This window comes from Pleurodeles waltl, chromosome 4_1, assembly GCF_031143425.1.
Source record: "Pleurodeles waltl isolate 20211129_DDA chromosome 4_1, aPleWal1.hap1.20221129, whole genome shotgun sequence".
Lineage (NCBI taxonomy): Eukaryota > Metazoa > Chordata > Amphibia > Caudata > Salamandridae > Pleurodeles > Pleurodeles waltl.
The window spans coordinates 271,836,406-271,859,725 of NC_090442.1; the positions used below are offsets into that span (position 1 = coordinate 271,836,406).

Consider the following 23,320-nt stretch of genomic DNA (forward strand, 5'->3'; position numbering starts at 1 on the left):
GTATCTCAAGTGGTGAGGGAGTGAGTATGGGGCTAATCTGAGGCCATCGTTGACGCGCAACAGAGATGGATAGGCATAAGCAACCCCCCTTTATATCACGGTGGATGCAAGTCAGCTCAGGATTGTGAGATGTTTAGAAGTTAAAACCATTATAGTGGAGTGAGTCATTTTTTGGGTGGGTATGAATGGATTGAGGGACACGGGGAGACATGTTTTTTGGGAGTGTTTACCCTGTGAGTGAGAGGGATTGTATCTGTTTCACATGTTGTTTTGTTGCAGAAGAGGCGCAGCAGTGGGAGGTGAGGCAGGACAGGTTGGGTGGGGCATTGTGACTCCTGAGACACCATGACTACAGGCTATAAGGTAGTGACATGGAATATGCAGGGCCTTAACTCATAAGTTAAATGATATAGGGTTAATACATACCTTAGGAGGCAGGATATACATATCCCTATGCTGCAGGAAAACCACCTTCTGGACAGCGAAGCTGAGAAGGTGCAGAGGAGGTGGAGAGGACAATTCTACTCTGCTACATACTCTAACTATGCCTGTGGTGTTTCCATTTGGGTTGCCCCTCAGATCCCCTATCAGATGCAAAGCTTTAAGGCAGATGTTGAGGGGAGATACCTATTGGTGATTGGCCTACTGGATGGCCGTAAAGTGTGTCTGCTGTATGTATAAGCTCCCAACACAGACGATGGGGCATTATACCTGGGTCTCGAACAAAAGCTCTTCCCCTACCTTGGAACCCACCAACAATGAGTAGGAGATTTTAACTGTGTGCTGGATGGTAGTTAGGACCGTCACCCTTCAAGACTAGACATGAAGCCCAACATGATAACTATGTTGCGCGGGGTGATGGACCGGGTAGGCTATGTGGATGTCTGGCGTTAAATGTACCCAGACGTTAAGGAAGACAGGTGCTATGTCCTGACTCATGACACATACAGTCGCCTAGATAGATTTTTAACCACAATTGAAAGAGCCACCAATGTGGTGCGAATGCAGATACTTGATAGATTTCTTTCAGACAATGCCCTGCTACTGATGGAGTGGGGAGTGGGTGGCGGAGGGCCATTGGTGTGGCATCTCCCCCCAGAGGCGCTTACAGATTCTCTATTTCGCGAGGAACTGAGATCGGTGGCTACTGGCTATTTCGACTCCAATTGGTCAACATCGACCCATAGAAGTATAGAATGGGCGCACTGAAAGCAGTGATAAGGCTCCAGGCACTGGTTGGAGGCTTGGCTCACGGAAGAGGAAAGACGATTGACAACCCTCCAGCGAGCCGTTTCTACACTGGGGGCCCAACATAATCCATTACTGTTGGGCCAGAGAGCGTTGGAGGAAACTTGGAATAGGCTAGACCATCTGGTTCGGAAGGATTATCGTCTGCTCTTGCACCGGAAAGGTGATATATCTGGATGACTGCTGGCATGGAACTCCCACCCCCAGTGATCCTCTCTTTGCGACGCCGCAATGGCACTCTTGTAGGATCACAAGTCACTATTAATCTCCTTATGCAAGACCACCTTGCGTTAGTCTATGGTGCACAGGGGGTCAGTAGAGTGGCGAGGGCACACAAATTCCTAGACTCATTGCCTCTCCCATGTCTCACAGTCACACAGGCTAAGAGTCTGGAGGAGGAGCTCACATTGGAGGAGCTGGGTGCAGAAGCCTAGGAGATGGCACACTGTAAGGCACCTGGCCCAGATGGGCTGCCAGTGGAATATTACCAGACTTATTCGGAATTGCTTCCCTCCCATTTACATGAAACACTCCTGGAAGCATGAGAGTGCTGAATACTACAGCCAGCTATGCATGAAGTGCAGATTGTCATGCTCCCCAAGCCTGGTAGAGACCCATTGGATCCCAGCTCTTATCGTCCTTTGTCATGCTGTGAGTTGACGTCAAAATTCTTGCAAAGGTACTCGCTATGAGATTACGTAGGGTGGTCACTTTCTTAATCCACAAGGTGCAGTGTGGTTTCATGCCGGGGCACAGAACACACATGAACTTGCAGTGGTTGTCACATGTCTTACACTCCATCACTGACAGTGGGTTAGTTGCCCTAGATATTGAAAAGACGTTTGACACACTGGACTGGGAGTACCTATTGGAGGTGCCGCAGAGAATGAAGCTGGGGACGGTCTTTCTGCCCTGGGTGAAACTGCTTTACACTGACCCAGTTGCAAGGGTCCGGACAGGCCCTGTTGTGTCAGAACACTTTCCCATAGAAAGGGGCACTAGACAAGATTGCCCCCTATTGCTGCTTCTTTTTGCTCTGGCAATGGAGCCACTGGCGATACATCTCCACCACGACATGATCGAGTGGGGAAGTCGAGGTGGGGGGCTACCCACACGTGTTTTCACTCTACGCGGATGACATGCTGCTGTATGTTACGCTCCCTGAGCAGTCAGTGGAGATAATACTATGCAAAATGTGTGAGTTTGGAGCTGCAACGGGCCTCCAAATTAGTAAACAGAAAACAGTGCTGTTTCCTTTGGCTGCATTGGCAAAGATGTCCCCAGCCGAGCTTCCTGTGACGGAGTTACACTGGGAGAAGGATCACTTTCGGTAGCTGTGAATCCAGATAACGACTACCTCAGCAGCCCGCTATTATCTTAATATGGGCAGGGTCCTACGGGCTCTAGAAGACTCCATCCACTTTTGGATATGACTACCGCTCTCAGTGATGGGCAGAGTCACTCCAAGTACAATGGTTTTCCTAACCCCAATTTCTCTATGCCCTGCAAAACACCATGTACGAAATTCCACCCTCTACCTTTAACCCCCTCAACAAATGTCTGGTGTTCCTGGTGTGGGCAGGTAGATGCAGCAGAGTTAGGCTGGATATACTGAAATTAGACACTGACCTAGAGGGCCTGGGGCTGCCGGATCTCAGACCATACCATTTTGCAAGCCTCCTGCAGTATGCTGCTCAGTGGTGTTAAGACAACCCAAACATGCAAAAGAATCTGCTTGGTGTATGGGACGCTAAGGTGAACCTCCCACACTCCCTGATGTTGGGGACGGGTATCCCTGATGACTACCTCTTCATTGTCCGGCAGGTGGTGGTGGCGTGGGAACAGGTGGCCAGATGGATGTTTCGCCAGGCTCTCTACGCTAAACTCTTGCCCGTTCTTGGTTAAAGCCCATACGAGACATCTAATTAGTGATGGACCTGATGCACTGGTTTGCCAGTGGCTGCAATACTGCTGGGGATCTATACCTCGATGGCGCATTCCTGACAGTGGTAGAGGCTCAGGATGTGCCTCACTTACACCAGGGTCAGTTTTTACAATACTTTAAAGTGTCCTGCACGATCCAAGAGATTTGGCCAATGTTTCCTGATGAACCACTAGAGTCTCAGACACTGCAGATGATACTTGATTCCAGGTCGTCCTGTGACATGAGCGATGTAATAGGTGGAGTCATAAGCAGTGCATAGGAGTGGCAGAAGTTATACTTCATTTATTAAGCTAGATCTACAGAATTTCAGTGTTTTTTCGTTTTTTTAAACATTAGTTCCTATTTCATTGCAACGTCTAACTATAACGTCACTTTATCATTTGTTTTTTTCAGTGAATTTCTGTTTTTGATAATCATATTCAAAGGTGAGCATGCGCACACCTCCCACAGGCAACCTGCGGCCAGTGCCCCCACTGCACACAGCGTTTGGACCTGGTGCCCACTTTCTGCTGCCACCCAGCACCCAACCTTTTGGGCAGGCCCTGAAGCTAACGCTATGAATCTCTGCTGCACACGGCCTTCAGCCTCCTGTAGAGCAATACCTCACAGAGGGCCTCGCTGGGTACTGCGGTAAAAGTAACGGGCACTGGTACTGTGGTACTAGCACCCAGAAATAATCTTTTTTTAATATAAATTAAATATGGATGCCCACCCTGCCCTCCTATGTTGCCTTTTGAAAAATGTTCAGGACTTGGCAAGCAAGTGTCTGAGTCCTATAATGTGGTTATACTATTTAATTCAGTGTTGTAGCCAGGCAGTCAGATGGTTCGGTACCCCTTTTTCGTGTAGATAAATAAGGAGAAGACATTCTGGAGCAGTAATGCCCTGGGAACTTTGTGCACAACCACCAGCCAACATGTATATGTAGAATATCTGTAACTGTAAAGGGCAGTCTGGGTCCCTGTTAGAACAGTTACAAACCCCCTATTGGTGAGGATATAAGAGGGTGATTGATATTCGCCATGGCGAAAAAACATGCCATAGAAGAATTAAAAAAAAAAGAAATAATGTTTAAAGTGCATTTGTACAAAAGTGTTACACTTGAGCACGCATAGACGTGCTGCGTACTTTAAGCATCCGAAATGCATTCATAAAGGTTGTAAACTGGATTCTTATAAGACTATAGGAGCACTCCTAGGAACCTGGGATTGTTGCAGCTTCTCAGGTATAACACTGGAATGCCTTGTAAATTACTAATGAAGAAAACATTACCTCTAGCATCCGAGGTAAACTTTGGGAGTAAAGTTCTGACATGTTCTGTCAATCAAACCTTTGACCGCTAGTTTATATTTTAAAATCAAGCAGTTTCTGAAATTGACAGGTTATGTTTATGTTAAAGCGATGTCAAAGTTGAGAGGCTTTTAGCTTTTAAATACTGTTATATAACATACCTTTTTTAAATGTATCTTGTTTCAGAGAATTGAGATTTGTTTTAAATAATGGAGTTATGTTGTTTGCCAGTTTCCGTTCATTTGACCTTATTACCAGCTTTAATTACTTTTTTTCATTCTTGGATGGGATTTTTTTGTTTTAGATCCGAGACAATTGTCTCACATAGCTTATCATTATAAGGACTTTCTAAGAATTAAGGACTGAGCCTGATTTAGATCTTGGTGGGAGGGGGGCATACTCTGTCACAAATGTGACAAATGTCCCGTCCGCTGTATGACGATCCCATAATAGCCTATGGGGATGGATATCCCTCTCGTTTGTGACAGCGTATTCCCACCAAGGTCTAAATCGGGCCTATATGCTTATATGCCGGCTACGATGTGGATTAACAAAATGTAGTTTACAATCCCTAATTTGCCATGATATGAACTAAAGTGCTTGTTATGAAAGTCTTTTCTGATTCATGATCTTTCGAAATACATTGCGGATGTGTATATTCAGTCAGCATTGTTTGGCGTCAGTGCTTTCATTCATAATTTGTCTTCATTTAGCAATGATGTTCATATGTTTGTATTTTGCCTGGAAAGGTGCAAAATCCATACAGTGTTCCATATCACTTCATGTACATTTTACGATCACTCTTTACTTTCAATTACTTCATGCACATTTTGTGATCTAGTTAAACAAGTGATACTTGTTGTTTCCTGCAACAGTGTATACAAACCACAGCTTTTACCTCCTAAGTGGGAGGAGATTCAGTACAAGAGGACTCTGCTGGAGTGGTGATCAGACCCCCCCCCCCCACCCCTCCCCCCCCTTATACTTCCTCGAAGCGTAAATTGACTTCCGCAAGCAAAGAGGAGAGATATCTGTACAGAAGACTGGGGTAAAGATCAGCAGAAAACATAATGCAGGCTCCTGTTGACAGTATTATAATGTTAGAGATTCCCTTTATGTTCACATTTCTCCTAATTGCCTGTGCTAATGTTTTACTTATTATTAGCACAATTACAAGTCATGATTTAAGCTCTAGATTGAAGTATAAAAGTTTTAACTATATAACTGTTACAGTTAATTATTTTTCCGAACCAAACTGTGGTCAACACGTGAATAAATGACCATGCAAGAGTATCTGGAAGGTCAGTAGCATTCCCAGTACTGACAGGTTCCTTGTGGTGCAGCCCACGAAGGTTGAGCGAACTCCCTAGTCACGGTGGCCAGCAAAAATACTTGAAACTACTTCTTGACCCCCTAAACATCATAGGCTTTGGTTCTCAAAACTGGGCTTGTGGACATTACTGTTAACGCCATAAACAAAATAGCATATTTTATAATCCAATACTCATAATCTTGGTATCGCCAGGTTCAATACTCATCGGGTACTGCATGCAGAGCCAGGTCCATATATCCAGGACACGAGCTAATAGGGCCACTAGGCATAGTCACTAGCTGCACCATAAGACATTGAACACAATGAGTGACCTTCGTCTGCACCTTGTGCACGTTACACTTGCATCCCCAGTAACTGCTGGACATAGTTGGGGACCTTCCAGGTAAGCCATAGGTACGGGAAGTAGCCTTCAGCTACACAGTGTGCCCAGTACTCCCGCGCCTAGGGGGCTATTGGATACGATGAGCCAGTCTTTCTCTTCTCTGGCACTGAGACTGTGCAACAGCCTACCAATTGAGCTAAGACTAACCTCCAATTTACTGTACTTTCAAATTAATTAAAGATGCTTTTGTGTCAAATACACTTCAGTGGCTAACACTGTTCTCCCTCTTGGCCATCTTCATCTCTGTTAAGGTCACGTCTCACTGTATTGCTTGAGTTTATGAACTTTTCCAACATATTCCTCATATGCTTTATTGCATGAGCTATTCTTCCTTCCATCATCATCATTTCCTTGAAGATATGCCTTCTGGTATTTATCTAGTCTTATGTGAACGTTGCTCTTGTGGCTAGTTCTACAAAACATAGTACTATAAATAGATAAAATAAAAAGAAATGAATCTGAAAGAAAATCAGATCACAATGGCTAACAATGAATAATACTCACCAGAGGAAGGAAACATCAACAACACACAGAATAAGACGTCTTTGTTGCCTTAGATTAAGACTGACAGGTTCCTGTTGCTTTTTTGGCTGAACTTTGCTGTGGAGCAAAGTTTGGACAGTGTAGCGCATTGTAAAAATGCATGTTTATTCAGAAGCATATCAAAGTTTTACTGGATATTTCCAGTGTGATTGCAGATAAAAGTTTATTCCGGTGGATACTTCTAACCATAGATTCCTTGCCCTTAGAATATCCCTTAGTGCCAGACTGGATCCAAAAGATTTAAAACAGCATTGCTCCCATGTGCCGGGCAGTAGCACCGTGAAGCTCTGCATTAACTTTGTTTTGCCCTTGAAGTGAAAAACTGAGCCACACATGAGGGCCACTCCTATGCACCAATGTCAGTTTCTTTCTTTCCAGTATTGGACATACAACTTCCTACTATGGAATTTAATACAAATCTTCTGACTGACATTCTACAGCCTGGACAGGCTTTCCCCAAACCTCTACTGCCATTCATTGAGGCACTGGTCAACACATTACTGGGTGCCTGACCTAAGCCTTGTTCCTTCCCACTGGTGAACAGGCAGTCAGTCAGACACCACCGGCCTGCACTCAGCAACCCTCATTTCTTAATACAGCACTCCAAGCAAAAGAGTCTGGGGGTCCAAGTTTCCACCAGAATGGTAAACCACAAATCTTTCCCTATGACACCCCAGACAGAGAGTCGAAGAGAATTGAGACTATTAGGAAAATAAATGTTTTCATCGGTTAACATAGCCCTGAGGTCAATCAATGCTAGCTTTTTAGTAGGACGATATTCCTCAGCTAGATCCTGCCAGCAGTCCCTGAAGAATTTTGGATCTCCCTGACTCAAACCATCCAAGATGGTCAGGATGCAACCAAATATGTCCTGATTGCTTGAGCAGAGCAGCTGGAACTGGTGTAGTGCTTTAGTGTCATGCATGAAAGAGGTCCATGGGTTCCTCTTGAGACCTGCAAGCATTACTCATTGGATATGCCTTTCGATGGGTCCTGCCTACTTTACAAGAACACTCATTCTGCCCTGGAGCTCTTTAAAGCGAGCTGGGCCTCAGTGTGTTCATTGGGCCTCTGAACTACTGCTAGTCAATTTCCTTAGGAATTTTATCCCTTTTGGGGCTAGTCTAGAGGTAGTGCCAAGGCCCACTACCCTCTCAACAGGCACCCCAGTCCTTTCAGGATTGGGGATGAAGATAAAGCAGTCAAACCGCTTGGGGTAATGAACTTCCCTATTTCCATCCCTATGGTATCAGCCTCCAAGCCACTTTAGTTTGCTCTTAGTGACACACAGCCACCCTGCCACCAGGAGGCAGGATCAGGATCAGACATTTCCTCCAAGGGTGGCAAAATATAACATTTCCCAGATATGTCCCCCAGAATGTTCAACAGGGCTACGCCTGCCACTGCTTTCTGAGCCATCTCATCTTCCGCCCACATCAGAGTGGCTTTCAGAGGAGCACCTGTTTATCTCCTTCAAGAGGTGGGGGCTTTTTTGGCCAAAGGAGGCATGAAAAGAATTCTGGCTTTGGAAACAGGATCTCGCTGTTAATTCCATTATTTCCTGGTAGTGAAGAAGGATGGAGGCCTTCGTCCTCTTTTAGATCTCTGAACTGTGACTGCCATCTCTCGGAAGGACAATTTCAAGATGCTCATATTAGCCGACGCCATATCTGCCATGGGACCAGGTGACTGGATAGTGGCTTTGAACACCTAAAGGATGCCTTATTTCATATACCCATCCTGCAGTCCCACAGATGCTACTTGCAGTTCAGGGTAGGCCAGGGGCATTTTGAATTTGCTGTGCCTCCCTTCAACTTCACCAGTGCCCCTCGAGTGCTGGCGAAATTGATAGTGGTGTCAGCAGCTCGCCTTCAGAGGTTGGGGATTACAGTTTTCCCCTACCTAGACGAATGGCTGTTGAAGGCTTCAAATAAAGGTGAACCTCTTCACATCATTGGGGTTCACTATCAGTGTACCAAAGTCATTCCTGACTCCTCTGTGGAAGTTCCCTTTCACAGGAGCCTTGCTAAATATAGTTTTGTTTCACATCTTCCCTCCATCACAAAGAGTCCAGGACATTCAGGCTGTAATCCAGATGTTTCAGCCTCTGTCCTGGGTCTCAGTGAGAGTGTCTCTGCAGTCTTTTCAATGGAACCTGAAGTCTCAGTAAGTCTTCAGCACCAGGGGAACATGTTGGATTCCATCAAGGTTTTGGAGGAAACTGCAAAAGATCAGCAGTGATGGTTTCTCAATTGCAGATGGACTGGAGACAGACCCTTCTCACTCTCCCACCCAGAGCTGATGGTGGTGACAGATGCATCACTGTTTGGCTGGGGAGGTCAGCTTGGAGAGGTGAAGATCAGAAGACACCCCTGGCTGAGACCTGACTGCCGGCTGATTCCTGTCCTCCTAGGCAACGTCACCGCCATATAGCAGTTTGGTGTCCTGTGCCAAGATTATTTTTATATCTGGAGCTGACTGGAGCATCAGAAAATTTCGCTCGTCGTGAACTACCTGGCAGGATCTCTGAACTCCAGGGTGGACAAAATCATCCGGTAGTGCATGGAGGCTGACAAATAGAAGTTACATCCTAAGGTGGCACAGCACATCTTCCAGGAATGGGGAGTACCCTAGATTTTTTTGCCACCGTCGAAAACAGGCATGCTCAAAATGTTCATATGATGGCGTTTCCAAAAAAGCTGTCTCTCAGAGATGCACCCCGCCTAGTGTGGTGCGCAGGACTCCTGTGCGCCTTTACAAAGCTGCCTCTCTTATCCCGAGTTCTGAAGATCATCAGGAATGAGAAGGCACAGTTTGTCATAGTGGCACTGGTTTGAGCATCTGTCTTCCGAACAGGCTAATGCCTCAGGAATATCTACTGTCAGAGCAGCAGGGCAGGGTCCTCATCCCAAACCTGCACAATCTGCACCTCCATGTGCAGAGATGCGGGGATTGAGAGATTACAGTTGACTGCATTCATCTTCCTCCAAAATTGTGACTATCACTTTTGCTGTCAGGTGTCCTTCTATAGTCCCTCTAAAGTCTGTTTGCACCAGGTGCTGGGACAAGTTTGTGGCCTGATGTGCCACCCTTCATACGATCCTATTATAGGCCACACTGTTGGGTGTCTTGTTTGTTTTATCTTTGGCCCAGCAAGGACGTGGAGTGGGCACTACTAAAGGTTTTTTTTCAGTGCTTGTAGCTTTTGTTCATTTGCTTGACCAGTTTTCCTTGTTTAAATGTAAATCACCTGTTGTGGTGAGGCATATAAGAGGTTTAACACATATTTTTCCCCCAAACCCTTTGTGATGCCAATGTAGAATCTCAATTTGGCCCTCACTTTCCTCATGTGCACTCCTTTTCAAGCTGAAGTACAGCTGTTGACCATGTCTCCTGAGTCTGAACGCTGTATTTCTTGCCACTAAAAACGTATTCTCATCCCCTGAGTGAGCTTCCAGCTCTCTCGGTGCAGCCGCTTTAATACCACCTTTTTCCCAGATAAACTGACTCCTTTCTACGTTAGGCAGTCCATCATCCTCCCACTGTTCTTTACTTCACCTCACCCTCGAAAGAGGAGGAAAGTATTTTTCAGCTGGAACCCCAAAGGAGCCTTGACAATTTACATTGATCACACCAAAGACCATTTGGTTGAGGAGTAGTGTTCTCTGGGACAAAGAAAGGCAAGGCAGTGCAGAAAAGGACTTTGTCAAGCTGGATAGTCCTTTCCATTTCGATCTGCTACACACTGGCCTAGAAGAAGCCTCCATAAGGACTCAGGGCCCGTTATACCACAGGCCAAGACTGCTACCACTGCATTGGCACATGGAGGGCCTGTTCTTGACATCTGACAGGCTGCGACATGGGCATCATTGCTCACGTTCACAAAGCACTACTGCCTTGACAAGCAGGTCTGACAGAAAGGGCATTTTGCGCATTTGGTCCCACAAGGTTTTTCATCTTGAGCCTTTCCACAGACCAATCACTTTGGAAGGTACTGCTTCAATACTTATTTTTAAAGTGAGGAATACATTAGAAGAACAAGCAACTTACATTTGGGAATGTTCTTTCGGGTGGATATTCTTATCTAAGTGCAGAATCATCACTGACCTCCCACCTCACCATTTTGTGGAATGGTCTCTTTTCCAAGCTGCAAAGGTCCCAATTTAGGAATCTGCACACTGGTACCTCTGATTCTCATAGTGCTCTGGGTCCGAGGGCACAGACAGAGTCAAGAATAAAAGCGATGTCAGTGCACAGAGGTGGTGTTCATTTGCAGCTTCGTTTGTCACTTCCAGGGCAGAAGGAAGCCATCGCGCAGCTGCAAGGTGCCACTTACATGTGCACAGGAGCAATGCTGTTTTACTTCTTCCTGATGCAGACTAGAGCCTGGGGACATTCTAAAGGTGCGGAATCTGTGGTTCTATGGCGTATCTACCAGAAAGAGTGTTATTGAAGTAATGTAACTTGTTCTTTATGTTTGCACTGATCTCGGATTAAGTTTTATAGCAGACCTTGAACAAAATATTTGCTAAACTTAGTTCCAAGCTTCTATTGACGTTAGTTCGTTTATATGTTTCTCCACTTGGCTTTGCACTTTTCAATTTATTTTTGGAAAATGGTGATGTTGTGCAAAATGATTTTTTGTTTAGAACATTGTGTTATCGTGTTATTGTTGATGACCTACGTGCATCCTTGTTTATTTTCTATTCAGAAACAAAAGTATGATCAAACTTCTGTTTTTCAGAGTAAGAGTGGAAAGGTGACCAGAAAGGAATTTCGCCGGATTATAGACTGCACAGTGTTTCGGATAACAGATGGCGACTTCAAAGAACTAATGATAATCCTTGACCCTCAACATACAGGGTTCCTCAGTTACCATCAGTTTTTACAACTCTTTGAAGAACATGAATCCTTGGTATGAAATTGGATTGCCTCTCTAAATGAGGGATATTCAGTTGTAGCATTCGTATTTTATGTCATAAAAGTTTTAGTAAATACAGACACATTATCAGGATGTGCGTGCAATTCTCAAACGTCACCTCCCCCATGTTCGAAATGTAAATAAACTTCATGAAGTTTCACATTTGTTATGCAAAAGAACCCTCATATGATTTGTGATTCTTTGTCAGCTTACCTAAACAAACTACAATGCTCACATCTCCCTGGTCATAAATGCTCTACATTGACCCGAAGGAACCCCATGGTATCTTAAAGATGTCCTTCTTGACTTATAAAGCTCTTAACTTAAAGTTCCTGGAATTGAAGTCTCGAAAATCATTGTTAATTTTTTTCATCCATACATTTAAATGTAGCTGTTCTCCCGATATTTATCAGAAATTCGTGCAAGAGTCCTTTATAGTGGGAAATTCTGCACTTTTTATTATCTATGATGATAATAAACACTATCAACTAAACTTGAGGAGACCAAGTATTTGATTATTGGTCTGCCACAATTTCCATGCCCGGAAGTTGCTCTTCTATTGTTCCATATTACTGGTTCTACATAGAGGGCCCAATTCTAAAATACCTCATTTACTCCTGCCAGGAATTCAAAAGAATTTCTGGAAGCCGTAAATGAATTTCAAACTGCGGATCTCTCAGCTACGAGTCTGAGAAACCTTCACAGTAGAAAATCCCACGCACGGGGAGGAAAAAGGCTGTTGGAAGTGGTGGCCTGGCCTGTTAGTTTGTGAACATCCAGAACATGTCTGTTTATGGACATTGACAAACTGAAATCTGATTGTTGCCCACCCTGAAAATGGTTGGACAGTTACTTCTTTCAAGGGCTGTTGTAACTTCCCTTCTCGGACGGCAAAGGGAATTTATAACCCCGGATATTTGGTGGGCGCTTAAGGTGGGGAGAAATGTTTTCCCCAGAGAGAGAAAAAGAAATACCTGTGCTGTTGCACATTCATCCGCCCTTCGTACTGTGTGGAATTGTACACTATGTATCCCCGCCACACAAGGATTAGGCAGGTTTAAGAGAGTCACATGATAGGGGTTCATGGGCACTGGGATTATGCAATGGTGAAGCTCTGCCGTTTTTCACAAAATTACAGATTTGCTGCACTTGCCCTACAATCCATCATCCGTTGAATAATGTGCAGATTTTAACCAAAACAAAATTGTTTCTAGGTCAAAAGTTACTAAAAACACATTGGCACGTGTTGCAGTGCAGTGCCTTTTCCAAGCTTGACTGGTCACCTTTCTGTTGCCTATTGCTATATTTGGCTATTAAACTGGTTCTAATGAGGTGTAACCAAAGCCCAGACAGAGTAAGAGTAAAAATGACAAAATAATGAAGTGATATTATCATAACATGTGTTGCATTGCGCCACATAATTTGCCTTTTTTTATGCATACTGTAGTCAACCCTGCCTTATAATATGTCCCTCCCCTGCTGCATAGTTCCAGTAGCCCTGGTAATGGGATACCTGGAAACTAGCGACTGACATGTCTGCCCACTTATTACACCTGTTTGTGAATTGCCAGACGTGTATAAGCATGTTCATACGGAGCCATGGGGCTTGCTCAGTACTTTTACACTTTTGTACTTCAATTGGGTCCTTACACTAGGCATCTGCAGATGAAGATGGGGTGCATGATACATTACAGGATACCACATACTGATCTCAGAAAGGCAGCCATGATTTATTGCTCAATAGTGCGCTCTACCGATCGTACACTCATCGAAAGTTACCTTGATATGATGTGACGTTATGAAAACTGGTGCGGGATGTTGCGAAGTTCAGTTCCACCAATTTAGTGAGATGGGAGCGTTTTTAAGTTTCGGAACATCAACAACTTTTAAGAAAATGTGAGTCAAAAATAACTTTCCTTCGAAAAGGATTTTTTCAGAAAAGTCTTAAGACCTGAACTTCACACAGCTTCACCATTAGAATTTGAAATGGCGCACCTGTAGAGTTAAAATAATTCATCTGGATTTATCAATATCCTCATAACACATCCTTATTCCAAAAACTGCAGACCATGTCATTACCCACTCTATCTTGTCTTGTTTTTATTTGGGCAGGGTTTGATTGCTTTGTGTTTGTTGATGTAACTGAAAAACTCGGCAACTGGTGTCAGCAAAGTGTGTTCAGTACGGGTGACTTGAATATAGCGCTTTGATGTATTCACATGAAATCATTCAAGGTGATGAATCCCGACTTTAATTAGAAACTGTTACGCCAAGAGGAGCTACTTAATAAATCATGTGTGTCAGAATCAAGATTGAGCTCATTATTTGCTAAATGCCTGTTTTTCATATTTCTACAAATAGATGGGCAGTGCACACTTACAGGAATCAAGCCCAGTGAAGAAAAAACCTGTTGTATTAGCCTGGCATACTGTAAGTAGCATTGCAAGCTGTGATTTAAACTTGTTCTTTTTCTGCTTGATTTCTATCATTGTCCTGTTGTGTCCTGTGCTCTCCCCTTGACTTTGTCAACAACCTAGATATAAAGCCTTTTGTTTAAAAAAACATCTACTTGTCCCTTTGGTGCCATGTAGTGCGGCAACAAATATGGCAGCAATCCCATTATGAAAGCACTCTGATAATAGCCTCTCTGATTATGCCAGGGCTACTACTATAATAGGGCTGGAATACTTGCAGTTTCAATCCCTACTATAGCAATTTACTTATTTTGCCACCTTCCTGCAGATCTACATACTGGGGCTGGAGGAAGCAGCAGTAGTTCCAGGGCCGGAATGCTTTTGAGTCTGCAAACCTACTAACTTGCATGTTTTAAGGATTTTCACCAGCTCTTCTTTAATCTTTTCCCATAATGAGAAACAATGGAAGTTTACTTCTGACAATGGCAGAAGTGGAGGTTCTTCCACGGTTGGGACAAAAGTGTTTGGAGGAAAAGTGAACTTGTGAATGATCAATATATATTTTCACATGAGCATATCTACACGTGCATATTTGCTTCTGCTAAAATACAGTTAACAAATATTTTCTAGGAGTACGATTTCCTGGTCTACTTCTGTAAGGTCTTGTGCATTCATGATCACCACTAAGTCAAAGACCTATACCATGGGTGCACATTTGTGAATTTGTTTTAAAGAAATGGGTCCCTAATTCGGTCTGGCGAGAACAAAGACATTTTGTTTTTATTAAACTTCTATTTCTCCGTCTATCAGCTTGCTTTACTGTGAATGATCGCATTCTGCTCTTCCAAAGGAGCATATTAGCACACAAAGAAATTTTCTTCAGTGCCAGTAACTACTGTGGCAATCAGGGGTGTAACGAAACTGGAGGGGGCCCCCCTGAAAAGAATATGGAGGGGGCCCCCTGCAAAGACTATAGAGGGCCCCCCCTTCAGACTCACTCAGGGCAGGTGCTTTGCTGAGGGGGCCCCCTGCAGGGAGGCTGCAGGGCTTTTGTTCTGCCACTGGTGGCAATGTGTGCTTTTTGAGAACAAGAGCTTTTTTCTTTTTGCCAATGTTTGTTACAATGGTGAGGGCTGACAGCTCCCACAACAATAAAGTGTTACAAAAGCCGTGTCAAAACAAGACATGCATTGACAAAACTAAAAGACTCACAAATATTTCGGATCGTTTGGCTTTGCCAGTGCTTGTTTATTTTCATGCTTCCTATAATCTTGTCAAAAATGGTTACACTGATTTTCCATTAGGAATATTTTTGGGAAATACTAGCATGCATCAACACATCTTATTAAATGACGCTTCAGAGAAATAACACCTAAAATTTCATAGTAGCGAAACATTTTATTTTGAAAGCAAAGAATCATGACTCTTGCTTACAAGCTTCTGAAAATATTTGCATCTAATCAGAGAGCATTCTGGGAGTATTATACTTAGCGTCATATTGCTGAACTTTTCAACCATGTGTACACTTCTTTTTTTTATTTTATTTTTACTGGATCCACTGTCCCACTGTGCACTGTGACCTTAGAACGTTTATTTACAGTGCAATAATGAAGGATCTTCATTAATGAACCATAAATACAAGTTTGACCAGCATTAACATATGGACACCCATTGCCTCAACTGCAGACAGTTCCCTTCTCTGTAAACTGGCAGCAAAAGGGTTTGTGCTGCAGGGGGTTGGGCCCTGCTTGTCCCAAGGACAAAATAAACATGAAAACTTGTTGCCCTTGACCCCAAACAATATGTCCTAGGCATCCGGCAATAGGAATTCCACATCCCTGAAACTGTGTACTTCTCTGATGATATTATTGAATAAACAATATGTGCTAGTTGTTTTCCTATGCACCAATCATCCTCTTCTTCAAAGTTATTGTCATGGGATTGCATGATGGTAAGCATCTTATTTTATTCGGATCCTTGTTTTTATCCTCCTGATGTTCATATGTGTGTTGACCTCATGCTCACACACACATACGGACCGTGAGTTATCCATCTCTTATTTCGCTTATTCCTGACATTTGGTTTCTATTGTGGCAAAGATGCTCAATTAACAAAATGAATTATAAACCAGAAGCATTTAAAAATACCAATTCTCAAACGTCTGAAATCCTTTATTAGAGTAAATGCACTGTGTTGACTTAAGAGATACCAGTAAGTTCTATTCTGCCTGGCTAAGTAAATATGAGTATATACTCTCAGCTCTTCTCCTGGTGTTGAGTGCAGTGGTAGTGTTTCAAGGTCAAGGGTGCCAAATCATCTAAAAGCTCCATCCTCTTTTTTCCGTCCATTTCTCACAGTTATTTGGCTGCTGCTGACATGTGAACTCTCCTTGAAGAAGCATTTAATGTTTCCATTCTGGCAGAGATGCAACTATTAAAGATCAATACAAGTTCCCATGTTGAAGCTGCATTTCTGTTAATTACCAAATGATCTGGAATCCCTGATTTTACAAAAGGCATTGCGTTGATTTAAGGCATCACAAGCACTTCTGTTTTGGCTGTCAGCAAAAAGTTTGTCCTCTGCTCTCTACTGCTCTGAACGTAAAGCCAATGGTTCTAACTTTTAATCACTCCTGAATAGTCAATGGTGAATAGTCGATCCCCTACAGGCAGTGCTTAATATGTAAATGAATGAGTGCTGGTGTCCAAAGCTTTGCTCAGAAGCCTGGGCCGGTAAAAATAAATGTGAGTGCATCGAATACCAAAGCTGTGTAGCCTTTAATTCACTTCAGGCCTCTTTAATCTACTGTACACTCCCTGCCCCTTTATCTCACTATTACAGGTTTCCACTTTCTCCCTTTCTGAGAATCATTTCATCTTTCTCTTCCTCCGTCTTTCCGCTTTGTGTGTTTTTCACCCTGTTGCTCTCAGTAAATGTCCAAACAGGAACAAGAGGTGCCGGTCCCCAAAAATACATACTGTGGTTCCCTCCGCCAACCATTGGCTCAAATTTATCATTGCCTACAAGTTTTGCTCTCTTTCTTTCCAGTTCTCAAGAGCAGTTGCATGGCTGCTGCTGGCGTGGTCTTTTATGAAGAAATAAACAAATACTTTTCATTTCTGACAAAGGTGCAAATTGGCAGAAATTAAACCTTAGTGGGAAACTGTGGGTATGGGAATGTAACCTGCATGATGTGCAATCGTGTCCCTTGCATGCCGAAACTGCATAATTCTGATCCTGTTTTAGGGTTGAGTGCACAAAGCACTCTGTCCCTGTTGTAATCTCTCAGTGGGCTTGTAACCACGCTCATGTTATGCTGATCAGTTTGGTTGGTTCGTGGGCTTGCCTTTACAAATTTGTTTGATTTCATTAGTGAAAGGCAAGCATACATCATGCATTTTCCGATGTTTAGCCCTCCTCGAGCGCACCAGCCAACTACTGAAAACATACAAGGCTCCATGTTTTCCGTATGGTTTCTGGGCTACTTTTTCTCTTTATTTCATAGGCAGCGCGATCTCGCTATGCAGTAGTCAAGCACTTTTCTATGACATCGACCCTGTTACATGGATAATTGCACTTTTGCCGGTTACATGGATAATTGCACTTTTGCCGGTAACATGGATAATTGCACTTTTGCCGATACATTCCAATGCAAACCTACTTCTGTTCCCTTTTGTGTTTCTGCTTTGTGCTTATGGCAGCCATCGGCTCACTTATCTGAAACTGTTTTACTTTTCATTTTCAGTTTATGTGGCAAAAAAAGTCAGGTTGGAGTTTACAACAATAGTAGCTCTAACTCGAGCAAACGCGAGACCCATTGCATTGCAAATGCTTGTTTTTTTATTTTGTGGACATGCAATACACTAGTCCCATGTGCGAGCGTAGTCCTGGGCTCACTCTTTGACAATGATAGCTTCTGCTACTAGTGCTGAACTAGGAGGGGCGCAACAAGTACATCCTCATAGTGACAGGGAATTACCGTCGCTGTGTAGATTCCAATTTGGAAGCCCACTGCTTAGACCAGAATGCAAGGTGGAGCAGAGGTTGCTTTCTCCACATAGCATATGTGTATTGGTGGCATTTTCTGGGTGGGAGGAGGAGCACAAAACACTCTGCTGAGAAAAGAGCAGAGATGTTTTGCTTAAAAATACCAGGCCCCATCCTGATACATGGAGAGGTAAATGACTCTTACTGCAGCTGCCATTAGCTAGATGGCAGAAGTTACAGAGTGAGGCCTGCAGTATTTTTGCAGGTAAAAGAGGTTTTTGAAGGGACACAGATTCTTGTCTCTCTTCCTGACCTCTGTGAGGAGGGGTCATAAATAGCTGGGTGCAGCATGCTCCCACATTTTTGTGATTCTGTAGGGGGCATGCCATCTGGAGGCTGTCCTCCTGGGCAGAGCATTCTTGCAGGCATAGGCTAGGCCTGGAAGTTGGTCAGGCCAGGACACATGACTGGGAAACCGACTCAAACTGGTTCCACGGAAGTAGACTTGAAAAATACATCTTACATCTGCAAAACCGGTATAAAGACTGGAGCTCAAATCCCAGAGTGGTTTGTTGTTGTGGTCTTTTCTACTGAGAAGTACTTAGGGACTACAACACAGCCAAGGGTTGATGTTGCACTGACAGCTGACTCGCCAGAAGCAAGTGTACATCGCCTGGAGTACGATCTGAAGGAGGCACTACAGGACTGTCTTGGGTGCCAAGATATCTACTCAGAAGCTAGAAGGATGGACAGAAGGAAGCACTAACCCTGCAGAAGTTGTTCAAGGAATGGACTGCTTTAACTGACCCCAGTATAGTATCGGTCCGACAAAGATTCACTAAGCAAGTGCACCAAAGGACTCACAATGCTGCCAGATTAGGCAGTGTGACCTTTGTCATTTATCCCCATTGTAGTCACCAGGCATCCGGAGCAGTGTGTCTGTTGAGGGAAGCCTGACTGAAGGTGGGATAAGTGTCTACTGGTAGCTTGTGTGTCCCACAAGTGTTCTGCATGACTGTGGCACTGCTAAGTGTGTCGATGAGTCAGAGCTAATCCATGAAATTAAGTGACCGAGAGGTGACCTGGGGGTGCCTTGAGAAGAACCGAGGTGTTACCTTGAGGCCCTGTGTGCTGAAAGTAATGCCTGGAATCAACCACACTGAATAATCATCATCTGTGGGCATGTAACTGTAACACTCCAGAAGAAATGCCATGTACTCATTGGTGTGTTGGAGTGAGCTACGTCATGAATCAAGTACCCACTGAAGCACCAGAGTAGGTCACAATCTGCTGCCTGCTGCCCAGAAGAGGGCTTCTGTCAAAAGCCTCTGCTCCTGCCACATCACTCCAAATGACATGCTGTGCGACCAGTTGCTTTGCAGCTCCTGAGAAGACTGCTGGTGACAGCACACTGGTGTGAACGCAGCCCTATTCTGATACCATGAACTTGGTGAGAGACTCAATGGCATTAGTCTGCAAGACTGAGTACTAGGACCAGATCAAAGGGGGGAGTATTACTAGTTGCACCCAGAGATCTACCTCCAATGCTGCGCCTGAGTGGGGGGAAACCCAGTGACAGGGGAACCCACAAGGGTGCAGGTGGCGGAGTAATCAGCAGAAGCTCTTAGAGACCTAAGACTCACACCGAAGATCTGGATATTTGTCTATTATTGATTGTTTAGTGGCATTCTGTGCAAAAAAGTACTTGTCTTTTCTACAAAGAGAAATTCTGGGCTCGACATTGATCTTATTGCGCTACTGGAGAGATTGTATTGATTCTTGAGCCTGAGTAGCCCCCACTGTGAGAAACTGGGTTGTTGGTTGAGGGGGTTGGGGATGTGGGACCTTCTTAAGCAACAGCCACAGTCCTTGTCAGGATGAACCACTAAAGTCATTAAATTAACCTGTGCTTAACTCTCTGGTAGCTTGGCACTAAAGTAGTCAGGCTTAACTTAGAACCAATGTGTAAAGTATTTATGCAGCAACAGTAATAAAGTGAAAACTGACACAACAAAACTCCCACATTAATTTGGAAAAATAGAGTAAAATGTAATACATTATTTGACATCAAAGCAACAAACATTTAATCAGTAGAACTGAAGATATGCAATTTCAACGTTTTAAGTTAAGTATAGCTTCTAAAAGCACATAGCCCCAACTGTGGTTATCTGTTCTCGCTGGACCTGGACAAAGAGACAAGGTCAGGCTGACCGCAACAGAGTGCGGGCCGGATACAGGGACCAAGTTAGTTCCACTGAGAACTGTACCTCATGTCCTCGATGCGGAGCATGGTGTTGTGCTGTCTCACACTGCATTGCGCTGTGTCAGTTCCAATGAGAAGAAGTGTGGGCTGCTATGTGAGGTCCTGCATCGAGTTGCATCGGTTTCCGATGATGAGCTGCGAGAACTGTTACGCGAGGTCATGCGTCAAGTTGCATCATGCTGCATCAGTTCCGATGAGGCCGCTGATCAAAGACTGCAAGGTGCTGCATTGTGAGGTCCTGCTTTGCACTGCGTAAAGATGTATCGGTTCTGAGGCTACCACAGTGGGGCCAGGAGGAGGACACTCTGATGCCAGCCACAATTTTAGGGCCTGGAGGGTACTTTATCGGGATCAAGACTCACTCCAGCAGAGGCTAGCAGCATGGCACAGGCAGGTCCAGTTGAGTATGGACAGCTGGGCAGATGTAGGGCAGGTATGTAAAGCTTGGTATGTCCCTGTAGCTCAGAACAGGGGGCCAGTCATCTAGCCCTTTGAGTCAATCTGGTGGTTCTGGGTACAACAAGCAGGTCGAGTATTCCTTCCTCCGGCATCAGGGCAGTCTTTCTTGCAGCAGGGCAGTCCTTCCAGCAAAAGGGCAGTCAAGAAGTCCTTCCTCTGAGTCTTCCACATGTCCAGATGTGATCGGAAGAGTGAGTCTGAAGGTTTTATTTTTATACCTGGTGCTAGCTTTGAAAGCTTCTGGAATTTGGCCCACAGAGGTCTTTGGAACTGCCTGCTTCCCTGCCCTGGTCCCAGTCTGCCTGCTGTCACAATAGGATAGTTTGAAGTACTCTGTGTGTGATCTGAGGCAGTGTCTGAGATGACAGCTCCCCCTCCAATCAAGTCAGAATGGCCCATATTGCCAACACAGGTCCTCTAACCTGTGGCTGTCTGGAGAAATACACAAAGGCTAACAACCAACTACACCTAGTCATGTGATCCAGGAAACAGGCTGCAAGCACCAAATGGTTAACACAAGAGAAATTGCCAACTTTCTAAAAGTGTCAATTACAGCAACAAGGTGATGATTGGAATACTTGAATTAATCTCAGCCACTGGCAATTGCTCAGGGCCGCCTCCCAGACCTGGGTCCCGAGCGCACTGTGACACTGGAAGTAAGCTATACCTGACTGAAACCGGTCCTTTGTTGCTTTTTTTCTAGTTCAAGGAGGACCTGGCTTGGCAGTATGCTCTGGACTTCTAATTGGAGCAGGGTCAATATTCGCTGCATATGGCTGGGTCCAAACTGAAGAGGCATGGTGTGCAAAATAGCGGACTGGCATGTGGCCAGAGTATTAACCAGTGGCTGAGATTAATTCAGGCAATCCATTCATTCCTTTTGTGTATACTTTAGTGTTCCGCCCTGTTTGGGATGGCTTGGCCCAGACATGGATCCCATGCACACTGGGTCACTGGAACCAAGACAGTCCAGCCCATAACTAGGGTGAAACCATTCCTCGGTTGCTTCTGTTCTGGGTCAGGGAGGATGTAGGCGTTTGGCATGTCCACATTTGCTAGAGGACTGAATGATTATGTACAATTTGGGTAAAATGCATTGAACTTAGCCAATAAGCACTACAACAAACCTGAACCGTATAAAATATACCAAACCCTTTGTGGCTGCCAAATAGTAATGGTACATTTTGTTTCTTTTCTTTGGTCCACATATGGATCAATACGCATGTAAATGTTCTTAACCCATATGATAAGCCTTGAAAAATCAAAGCATTTGTGCTAAACCATTCACTATGGTGGCATAGTTCTTATAATAATTAATAAACTAAACAACTAACAGATTATTAGCCCTGGATGGTCCAGGCAGAGCAATAAACACTACCACTTGGAGATGCATCCACATGTACACCAGCCTCACTCAACCGGAAACCGTGAAAGATGTGAGGGTCATTCAGCATGGTGATGCACCTATCCATGCAGCTATATTACTATGTATAGACACACACCATCATATGACACAGTTTTGTTATCCTGACGCATGTGAGAACCAACCACAAGCACCATCTACAAATAGACTACCAGACTAACCTGGAGAAAATTTACTAAGGGTATTTTATTAATTGAACAGCGACTACAATCTCCTGCATTTGTCTGGCCTTTGTCTTTTACGGGTAACTAGACCCTAAGCAGAAGGGAAAGCTCACCCTACTTATATGCATGAGTGGGTATCTAGCTCTCTATGTCCATACCACATTGCCTAATTAGGGCCTACAATAGATGTAAGTAGGACCAGCTATCAAGGACCTGTCCTAATGAATGGCCATGTCCCAGAATAGCCAGCTAAGGGGCAGAAACATGTAGACAACAGATCGACTATATGGTCACAGTGTAAATCCCCGCACAGCCATGTTATTTTTAACATTGTGATTGGAGGGTTACTAATAATGCTGAGGTGCTAACATATCACTTTCAATACATTTTTAAGTTTGGTCCACAAGATTTGAGCTCAGAAAGACTGTGAGGTGTTGTGATGCTCCACTACAAGTCTGTGAAATGTTACTAGACTACGTACAACATGACTCAGAAATGTTTGCGTACATTGTCCCTGCTTGTTGAGCTCACTGTGAGCCCACCCAGGACCATCACATGATATGTCATGCTGAGGAGAAAGCCTTTGAATAAGCATGCCACTTGGTGTGGGTGAGGGTTTCTGCCCTTTATAGAGAAACTTCTTTGTGTATTTTGTTAAGAGCAAGGACTAGATGCAGAAGATCTGCTGACACTAAGCTTCCTTTTTCGTTAGCATCCCAGCAATGCTTGTGTTATTTTTTAATGTATTCTTGTACCTCCTCTTTTGGGTCATTGTGTTCACACACTGTAGAAACTGGCAAAGCATATGCTCATTAGACTTCCAGGCCAATTGAAAAATTCATTTCCCGATCTGGTCAACAATGATTTGGATACATCCAAACCGATCCTGAAATGGAGCCTGGATTCTGTGGACAGGTAGTGTAGTCCATAGGCATGGCTGCACTGCCA

The 23,320-nt window shown here is 44.2% G+C and overlaps 1 protein-coding gene across 1 annotated transcript in view; it reads left to right on the forward strand.

The window, feature by feature from the left end:
- The window catches only part of EFCAB6 (EF-hand calcium binding domain 6), a 469,029-nt gene that overhangs the window by 209,020 nt on the left and 236,689 nt on the right, over positions 1-23,320 (forward strand). Inside the window, exons 12-13 of the mRNA XM_069228294.1 lie at positions 11,486-11,656; positions 14,024-14,092. Coding sequence (XP_069084395.1) covers positions 11,486-11,656; positions 14,024-14,092 — 240 coding nt within the window. The remainder of the gene's footprint in view (positions 1-11,485; positions 11,657-14,023; positions 14,093-23,320) is intronic.